The 10,671-nt window shown below is 38.0% G+C and overlaps 1 protein-coding gene and 1 non-coding gene across 2 annotated transcripts; both read left to right on the top strand.

Annotated features, from left to right (window-relative positions):
• The first annotated feature begins 1,489 nt into the window (after nt 1-1,489).
• On the top strand, nt 1,490-1,562 carry Trnan-guu (transfer RNA asparagine (anticodon GUU)). The gene has a single exon. It is a non-coding gene; the product is annotated as a tRNA-Asn (tRNA).
• A 4,469-nt stretch (nt 1,563-6,031) lies between these two features.
• Nucleotides 6,032-7,852, top strand: LOC145490560 (uncharacterized). The gene has a single exon (XM_081469663.1). It carries the CDS (start codon nt 6,032-6,034, stop codon nt 7,850-7,852), a length of 1,821 nt encoding a protein of 606 aa, XP_081325789.1.
• Nucleotides 7,853-10,671: the final 2,819 nt, after the last annotated feature.

Below are 10,671 nucleotides of genomic sequence, written 5' to 3'. Positions count from 1 at the left end.
GCATGTAGGCTTCGTTGGGTGAGATGTCTGTTATTCTTTTTACCTGTTTTTATTTCCTCGTGGTATGTGCCAAACTTTGATTTGATGCTATAATTATTTATGAAACGAACATTAGAATATATCGAAGTACTTCTACTGACTGACTAGAATTCATTCCACTTCGATGAAATATCTGTTGTGATCTCAGTCATCTATAGCTATAAAGTGCTGTCTCAGCTTCTTCCTCCTCCAGCAACAAGTCTAAAGGGTTAACCTCGGCTTCTGTAGAGTCTTATATTCTCCTGGTCACTGCGACGGCAGAAAAAACCCTGTATCATAGAGAGTTTCTGACTGTCTCGCCTCCTTCACACAATGGTCCCCGATTACCAAATGTGACTCGAGCAGATTGTTTCCTATGTTATGCCATAGCTGATTGAGATGTATTTGAATTAAATTAAATTCTTTCCGAAAATAATGAACACCCAATATATTCTCACCAAAGTCTTTTTTTGGTGGGGTTTCTTAATCACGTTGGTTCTGGTGGTTTTCGTGGTGGTGGTGGTGGTGTTGTGGTGGAGGGTATTCCGGGGGAGCAGTGAGAAATTTGTAGATGATTCTTGTGGAGGAGGAGGAGGTTCTTATAATATTGGGAAAGATTAGCAAAGAGATTGTTGTTATAATACAGCTGGTCATGGCCTGGTAACCATTATATTACGGTGGCAAAAAAAAACCCCGGCGTCACACACAACAACATTATGCAGCTGCGGTTTAATTGGCTATAGATATTTTGCCTGTGGCTATAACTCCTGTGGCCTAACCGTTGATAGTTATCTATTTTGATAATAAATTCGTTTTTAACCGGTTATATTTTTTTTTTTGATATATTTTAATTTGTGTTGGCGCACTTTGTTGCCATCAGTTTAACCAAAAATAGTGGTTTATACTAGGATTACTCGCGATTACATGCGAAATGCCGGCTTTTCCCATATACGTAAGTCTGAGAGTAAAACACCTTTTCTCCGTTTTGTGCGTAGAATTTCTATATATAGATTATTAACAGCCATGGAGTTTTCGACAATTTCAAAGTTCTACAAGAATTACAATAGGTCGTTCTGTTTTGACCAGGAAGATTGTTCGAGCAGACCAAGTCAACACGGTTTATAGTTTTTATTACGTGGTCCACACAATAAACATTGTGAAGTTTATATGAAATAATTCATATATGAACTGCGGTTGTAGATGGAAGTGAAGAATGACCGTGACCTCCGCGATACCGGTGCGATGCATCGCACCGGTATCGCGGAGGCCACGGGTTCGAATCCCGTTGAAGCCCTGATTTTTTCAGGCTTCTTCTTTCCAATTGCTTCAATTGAAAATTTACTGCGATGATCATTCTTCACTTTCATCTACAACCGCAGTTCATATATGAATTATTTCATATAAACTTCACATCATTTCACTCCTCACGGGAAGATATGAACTCAATTAATTGACCTCGCTCCCAATGTGTGGCTTCATAGCTCAGTTGGTAGAGCATCGCATCGTTATCGCGAAGGTCACGGGTTCGAATCCCGTTGAAGCCCTGATTTTTTCAGGCTTCTTCTTTCCAATTGCTTAAATTGGAAAATTTACTGCGATGATCATTCTTCACTCGACATAATACATGTACCACCCTGCTGGTCAGAGGTTCTATAGCTAATACAAGAATACATGTAATCTTAATTATTTGGTTGGCATAAAGTAACATCTCTCTAGTGATATGCGGCGCGAACGAAAAAGTGCCTAGCTAGCACTGAGGAAATGTATGCAGGGCAAGAATAGATTACAAATGATATAGATCTTGCAGGAGTCCTCTCAATGGAACAAAACTTTGCAAAAAGCTTGTTCTTAGGACGTCTGGTTTTCAAAATAGGAAGCTTAGAAACCTTCCTCAGGAACAAATTCATGACCATTTGGTAGTTAAGAAAGACCCTCCTTAAGTGACTGCTTCGAAATTCGCAACACATTTCTTCACCGGTGCACATAAATATTCGAATTCGCAAAAAACAACCATCCACAGTACGCGTTGGCTCCTTAGACTTTGATAGCATTCTTGTGCGCCTAAAAGACAAATTCTGTATCCTTCGCACTTTGGCTTTTAATGAACAAAGAATTTGATCAGTTTAAAGAAACGTGGGCTGCTTTGCTTTAGTCGTGTACCTGTACTGTGTGTGTGCGTGCGTGTTGCTTTCGAGAATGTAATGATAACGTGCTATTGTCAGTGTGTTACCACCTATTGCAAGTGGTTCGTTTAAGTTAAAAATATAACGTATTGCAAGTAAGTAATATAACATAATAGATTGCAATTGAAATAATGTGATGTATTGTAAGTGATGTACGCAAGTAAGTTAGCATAATGCAAGTAATTCAGTAATTTTACGCAACATCTTGTAAGTAGTTAATGTCATATGTACAGTGGAACCTCGATTTAACGAACCTCTATTTAACGAATTCCTCGATATAACGAACGATATTCTATGTCCCGGCCAAAGTTACAGTAAAATGTATGGAATCGAACCTCGATATAACGAACCTCGATATAACGAATTCTTCGATATAACGAACTTAATCCGGAAGCCCAAACGTAATCTACCTCGGTATAACGAATTACAATGTCAACATGCGACAGAAGATAAACGCTGAACAGATCAACAGTCAACAAATCCTTGTAATCCTTATGGCAAAGAGACAGCAACCTTTCAGTCAACGGCTTATTATATGTCACAGACATTGGCACTATAGTATTTCGACATCAATTAACTTCTGCTCTATCTTCTTTGAAATCCGGAAATGTTGGGTAGTGCAACATAACAACACTAAAGCCCGTTTCCTTGTTTACATAGGCAATTTTCTGTATAACCTCTATTTTGCAACATTTTTAAATCGCTACTCTGAAAGTGTTGTTCTCTTGTGAAAAAAAGCTGCACGTCTCCTCAAAAGTGAAAATAATTGATACTGAAAGCCACCATGCTTAATGAATTGCATCTCAAAACGTGGCACTTCTGGGTGACGAAAATTGCATTGAATTGCGTGACAGAAGTCACCTGTGTTACAAATCAATCATTAACTATGACCTCGATATAACGAACATTTTGGTCGTTTCCCCTCAAATTCGTTATATTGAGGGTTTCGATATAAGGTACCCTCGATTTAACGAACACATTTGGCCGGTCCCCAGCAACTTCGTAAAATCGAGGTTCTACTGTAGTAAGTAATATTTGTAAGCAAGCAATATGACGCACTGTAAGTGGGTAAAATAACAATTTGTAAGCGATAGTCATAAACTAGTAGTGTATCAATTTATAAATCCATGTTAATACTGTGTTGTAAATTGTAAGCTTTTTAATGTTAGTATTATGTATTTGTAACGTAATATATGCAATGTAGAAATTTAAAAAAAAAAAAAAAAAACATCCACAGTACTAAATACTGGTTTGAATTCTGAACACACGCAAGGATTTCAATTATTCCACACTCTAATATTGGTCTAAATGTGTTAAGAGCAAATGTCAACAAAAACCAAGTAAAATTTGAATTTGGCGGCAGAAGTAGAAAAATCGATTTTTCTCTCTTTTCGTCCACAAATAGCCCTTAGGTAGATATGAAACGTGATATAGTTTTTTGGAGCTCGAAGCGCTTTAAATTCGAGAAAATCGAGGGAAACGATTTTCGCCTCAATGGTCACCAAAATGGCCGATCGCAAAGACTTAAAATTAGTAATCTAAACTTAATTTGCATTCGCGTGTAAAAGAGAACTAAAACTTATCAATACTTTTTCTTGAAAGAAAAAGTATTTAGCTATCCAAAACAGGTTAGAACTTGACTTGAGCGCCATTTGGGAATAAAAACACTATTTTTAAAAAAATTCCTTTCAGTTACTAAGTCGAATTCCTAATTTAGGAATAAAATTCAGAGATATTTTTCGGCATGTGCCATAACTCCAAATTCCTTGAAACTTCGCCTTTGGAACACTTTTATGTTGTTGTAAAACATGTATTAAAATCAGCTTGGGTTATTCTTCGAGTGGTTTTTGAGGCCTGGCTGAAAAACTCCGATTTTACCTAAAACATGACGAAAAGTAAACAATGGCTTTTGCGTGTTGGTCTGAGGGAAAGCGAGCACAGGCATTTAAATCCTTATAGTATGAGTTCTTTGTACTAATAAGCAAATTGTTTGCTTGCACCTGTAATAAAACTGTTCAATCTCAACGCCAGAGTAACTTTATTTAATCCGAATATGTTTCATCGCTTCCAATCCCAGACATTGTGACGAGATGTCGATTTCACACCAAGAAGAAACAAGAAGTCGAAAACGTTTTACTACGCGGCCTTCCAATTATCAATTTAAGATAACTGGCCGCTGAAGGAGATATTTACTGAATTAAAGCTTAAAGCAGTTACGTTTTCTGTAACCTATCAGGTTTGGTTGCAGGCCCGGCAATACAGGTTAAATTTGGTAAAGAAATCTTAAGGTTTCATTGTTTATTTTGTTTGCAAGTCACGGTTTCATTCCCGGCCGTGGAATTTACTATGTCCCACAGCAGAGACCAGAATGGGTTGTTTTACAAAAGTGCGGCCGTTTATTTCCGAAGTAAAACATGTTTCCGACAGTCAATTTTGTCAATATATAGTTCAGTTAAAAAGAAGGTCACGCGAATTTCAATTAAAAGTTCGGTCAGAAATATTTCCCGCCAAAGCGAAGTAATTTTTTCCAATGTTTTCTAGTCACTTTGTTTCGACTTTCTGCTATTGGCAATCCATGACTCACTAAAAGACCCGCTTGCAATGGTTAGCTAGATTGCAGAATAGAATATTTAAGCACGCCAAACCATTAAGCTAATTTATTTTACCCAGTATTTTCCCAAGAGAATTCCATTTTAGACGTCGCGCTGCATGTAAAAACAAAATGTATCCTCAGTTCTCTTGTTCTTTTTTTGCTTTGTATTTTTTTTTTTTTTTTTTTTTTTTTTTTTTTTTTTTGCCGTCGTGCAAAACATACTACAACCATATAACGATCGAAGCTCTGCTCTAAATTAATTTTGAGACTTTAGTTAACACTTCGTTTCCTTTCGGAAGGCGTGACACGTCATATATACAGCGATTTAAGGTCAGACGACAGAAGTTCGCAAATGCGGATCTTTTTTAAAGGTTTCTGTCGTTTATCCTTGGTATGTTTTAAAAGTATGAACTGTTGTGTTTTTCGATCAGAAGAATTGCTAAGCAATGCGGGTGGACTCTGGTCAGTTATTGTTCCATTAACGGCGCTTAAACTGATGAACGAGATTCTCGAGGAAAGTCAGAGGTCAGATCCTATTTGGTAGCGATACGAAAAGACAGGTTGGGTGACACCAATTTGCCGCTATCCGCCATGGTATCCGTTCCACGAAGAGGTTACGAAGGAGAGAAGAATAGAAATCTGTAAATGCTGCTATGTCAGGATTACCAGCGGAGATCTTTCTTGCGATCAATGTTGTTGTTTTTGTCGGCGCAAGTTAGTATACCTTCCGTTGTACCTTGTAAATGGGCAAGTCCTATATTAGAAGGTTGGAAAATAAGCGCCTGCTCGCATTTACTTTGCAGTCCCGTTTTCCATATTCAACTGAAGTAAAGCAACTCTGTAACTTTTATTTATACATGTACACAGTTAAACCGGGTGAATTGTTTAGAATTGCGGTCCGTGAGTGTGAAATCTACACATTATCTGTTTGTCGGTGATCTAATTTCACGTAGAAAGACTGAAATATTCCTCGTGAGTGAAGGTACTTTTGAATGCATGAAAAAACTCATTTTATCATTTTATTTTACTTTAAAAGAAGCATATCGACCGGCAGAACGAAAATATGATAATGAAAGAAGTTAAACCGCTTTACTTCAGCAGTCTCTTCTGTCTCTTGGCCTCAGGAAAACACGCAAGCAGCTATTGCTTACTTCTTGCTGATGTTTTCGTTAAAATCCGGTTATTTCAGCGGCGCGTTAAAAGCCACTCGAAGAATAACCCAAGCTGATTTTGATATATGTTTTACAACAACATAGAAGTGTTAAGTACAAGGAACAAGGATTCATTTACCGCACCATCTGGTTTCCAGCAACTGTGGCTTAAAATCCAGGTCAAGAACACAAGATCGTTTATCGTTTGTACCGCGTATAGACCACCAAATACTCCACTGTCATGTTTTGACTCTGACTTAATTGAAACCTTTATTTATGCTTCGTCGTTTAATGTGCCTATCTACCTGCTTGGAGATATGAATTGTCGTCTTGAGAGAGACGACAATCCCGAGACGAAAGCCTTACTAAATTTTTGCCGCTCCTACAATCTCTCACAACTTATAACTAAGCCAACACGAGTAACGGAAACCACCAGCTCAATTTTGGACGTAATCCTAGCTTCAGATACTAAGCAAGTTCACAATGTTATGGTTCTGGAAAGCTCGATCAGCGACCACGACCTAGTCTACATTACATTAAAACTAAAGAAAGAGCGCTCTAAACCTGTATATATCACTACTAGAAGCTACAAGCATTACAAGACCGACACATTTCATGATGATATTGCAAAAGCACCGTGGTCAATAGTTGATGTTTTTGATGAGGTCGAGGATAAGCTTCACGTATTCAATCTGCTTTTTTCTTCTATACTCGACGAACACGCTCCGATTAAAACCTTTAAAGTCCGCGGAAAGCCAAATCCATGTGTAACTGATAACATTCGTGCGCTGATGAAAACAAGAGACGATTGGCGCAAAGAAGCAAGAAAACGAAATGATCCTATGGCTTGGACGGCTTACAGAAACTTAAGACAGGAGGTTAAAAGAGAAATTAAAATTGCTGAACGAGAATTCTTCACAGAACAGATTCAAAGAAACCCAGGCAATACAAACAATATTTGGAAAGCAATCCGCCAAATAATTCCTAGAAAATCCAAATCCCAGCGAATCTTCAGCAAGGACAACAAAACTGTTGCAGATGAGTTTAATCGGTTTTTCGTTTCTGTTGGCCAGAGTTCCGTTGAAAAAATCCAGTCATTGGCTAATGAATGCAACATAACACTCAACCGAAATTATTTTGTCCCAAGACAATATCCTTCATGCGAGCAGTTTCATTCGAATACCGTAAGCAGTGGCGAGATTGAACGCATAATATCATCAATGCCATCAAACAAAGCCCCAGGGATCGACAAGATTTCTGTTCGTGTTTTGAAGGACTGCCTAAACCCGATTCTTCCAGTAATTACGTCTATTATCAACACTTCTATTGAAACATGCAAATTTCCTACAGCTTGGAAATTAGCTGAAGTGACACCTCTCCATAAAGGTGAAAACCACGAACTGGCAAATAACAACAGACCAATTTCTCTTCTACCAGTTTTATCAAAAGTGTGTGAAAAGGTCGTACATAATCAATTCACTTCTTACTTGCATTTAAACGACAGGTTAACAAAGACCCAAAGCGGCAACAAACAATGGCACTCGACCGAAACATCTGTCATAGAAACAACCGACACTATTCTTAAAGCGATAGACCAGAAGATGTTGACTTCGGTAGTGCTCTTAGACATGAGTAAGGCATTCGACAGCGTCAACCACGAAACCCTAATTTTGAAGTTGCGAGATGTAGGCGCCTCAGACCCAGTTATCCAGTGGTTTGGTAGCTACCTTAATGATAGACGACAAGTGGTTCGAATCCATTCAACATTATCAGAGCCCTTGCCCATAGTCTGTGGCGTTCCGCAGGGAAGTTACTGGGACCACTTTTATTTAGCATTTACACAAATGATCTTTCTTCAGCACCACAGAATTGCAGCGTCCAGAGCTATGTGGACGACACTAAGCTAGTTATATCCTTCAAAATGAAAGATACTGTAAACGCCTTTGCTGACTTAAGAGTTGATTTGCATAGAATAGGCCAATGGTGTTCCAACAACCATTTATTGTTGAACCCAAGCAAAACTAAACTCATGGTGTTTGGCAGCAGGCAAATGCATTCCAGACTGGACACTCCCAGCCTCACCTTCATGGGAAGAGAACTCGTACCGGAGCACACCGCTAAAGATCTTGGGGTGATTTTGGACAAGAACCTGACCTATGACGAACACATTACCAAAACTGTCTCCTCCTGTATGTCTTGTCTCGGTCAAATAAGCCGCACAAAGCATGTTTTTGACAAACGCACCCTACTAACTATTATAAATACTTTAGTTTTTGGTAAACTTTTTTATTGTTCGAACGTGTGGGCGAATACATCAAAAAGTAATATAAATAAATTACAAGGTATTCAGAACTTTGCCGCTCGAATTGCGACCAGTACACACAAATATGATCACATCACACCAGTTTTAAAAGAGCTTAAATGGCTACCAGTCGCGACTCAGTTATATTTCAGGAGCGCTATCATGGCCTACAAATGTCTAACATCTCGCGTGCCGGAGTATCTGTCTTCCCAGTTCAGTAAGAGAGGAGAAATAAGCGGACGTGCCACAAGAAGTTCACAAATGCTGAACATTCCTCTTTTTAAGTCTGCCAGTGGTCAGAGAACGTTCTACTACAGAACAGTCAGTATCTGGAACTCCATGGATAGCTCTCTAAAAACTCTCGAGAAAGTATCTGCTTTTAAGTTTAATCTTAAACGTAAACTTATTAAGGATTTTATAGATTCCTAATTCTAGTTAATTAATCTTAATGAATCTTAGAGTTTTTAAGTAGTTTTAATTTATTATTGTATTGTCTTTGAAAAGCCTCTAAAGGGAAAGTCAATAAAGTATGTATGTATGTATGTATGAACTAATAATACAAGGACTTTAAACGCCTATACCGCATTACCCTCAGACCAACACGCAGAAGTCCATTGTCTACTTTTCGTCATGTTTTAGGTAATATCGGAGTTCAGTCGGGCCTCAAAAACCACTCGAAGAATAACCCAAGCTGGTTTTAATACATGTTTCACAACAACATAAAAGTGTTCCAAACGCGAAATAAAACAACCCATTCTGGTCTCTGCCGTGGGACATAGTAAATTCCACGGCCAGGAATGAAACCGTGACTTGCAAACAAAATAAACAATGAAACCTTAAGATTTCTTCACCAAATTTAACCTGTATTGCTGGTCCTGAAATAACTTTTTGCAGCCGAACCTGATGCGTTACAGAAAACGTAACTGTTTTAAGCTGTAATTCGGTAAATGTCTCCTTCAGCGGCCAGTTGTCTTAAATTGATAATTGGAAGGCTGCGTAGTAAAACGTTTTCGACTTCTTGTTTCTTCTTGGTGTGAAATCGACATCTCGTCACAATGTCTGGGATTCGAAGCGATAAAACATATTCAGATTAAATAAAGTTACTCTGGCGTTGAGATTGAACAGTTTTATTACAGGTGCAAGCAAACAATTTGTTTATTAGTACAAAGAATTCATACTATAAGGACTTAAATGCCTGTACTCGCTTGCCCTCAGACCAACACGCAGAAGCCATTGCTTACTTTTCGTCATGTTTTAGGTAAAATCGGAGTTTTTCAGCCAGGCCTCAAAAACCACTCGAAGAATAACCCAAGCTGATTTTAATACATGTTTTACAACAACATAAAAGTGTTCCAAAGGCGAAGTTTCAAGGAATTTGGAGTTATGGCACAAGTCGAAAAATATCTCTGAATTTTAACCCTATATTAGGAATTCGACCTACTAACTCACAGGGATTTTTTAAAAAATTGTTTGTTTATCCTCAAATGGCGCTCGAGTCAAGTTCTAACCTGTTTTGGATAGCTGAATACTTTGTCTTTCAAGAAAAAGTATTGATAAGTTTTAGTTCTCTTTTACACGCGAATGCAAATTAAGTTTAGATTACTAATTTTAAGTCTTTGTGATTAGCCATTTTGGCGACCGTCTAAGCGAAAATCGTTTCCCTCGATTTTCTCGAATTTAAAGCGCTTCGAGCTCCAAAAAACTATATCACGTTTCATATCTACCTAAGGGCTATTTGTGGACGAAAAGAGAAAAAAATCGATTTTTCGACTTCTGCCGTCCTATGTTTGCTAATTAGAAAAATTCACTCTTAAGTTGTTCGGTGTTGTTTTTCCAGGTTGTTTTTGTTCTGCTTCAACACTACTAACAGTTGCGATAAAAACAAAATATAAGAGCGAGTTCTTAACGGAATGTTGAGGACTAAAAGTCGGAAATTTCTCCTGACCATTTATTTTTTTCTCGTTTGATTTTCATCCCGAAATGTTTCATTAAAAATGATTACATAAGCCGCCAACAAACCCATCGCTATACTAAACCCTGTTAAAGGAAGCGTGACTACAGACAAAATCTCGCGCGCTGTGATTGGTTAAGAACGACTTCCAAACAAGTTTGTTGGGTGGCTACGGTAAGGTGCGTTGTACTATAATTATTTCCTGCCAAATAATTATGATAATGCATTCTAAGGGACTAGAAACAATCTTATTATTGTTATCACATATTGGTCGCTTAGAACGTCTTCAAAACGCTTGCATATACCAATCTTTGGTATCGTGAAAATGTTTTGGTAATAAACTACTGAATTCGTCATGTAGTCTAGGCTCAGAAAAAAAAGCACAAAACATTAACGACAGAAAGGCCTTGTATGCCAAATCCAGTGACTCCTTTCGTTTAATGCTCTTGACAGCTGGGGAAACTAGCGCTGTA

The sequence above is a fragment of the Orbicella franksi genome, chromosome 6, assembly GCF_964199315.1.
Source record: "Orbicella franksi chromosome 6, jaOrbFran1.1, whole genome shotgun sequence".
NCBI lineage: Eukaryota > Metazoa > Cnidaria > Anthozoa > Scleractinia > Merulinidae > Orbicella > Orbicella franksi.
This window is presented reverse-complemented; position numbering and strand designations above follow the sequence as displayed.

Bases quoted from the DNA above. Each gene is read 5' to 3' on its own strand.
- LOC145490560 (XM_081469663.1), top strand. From the start codon at position 6,032: ATGTTTTACAACAACATAGAAGTGTTAAGTACAAGGAACAAGGATTCA.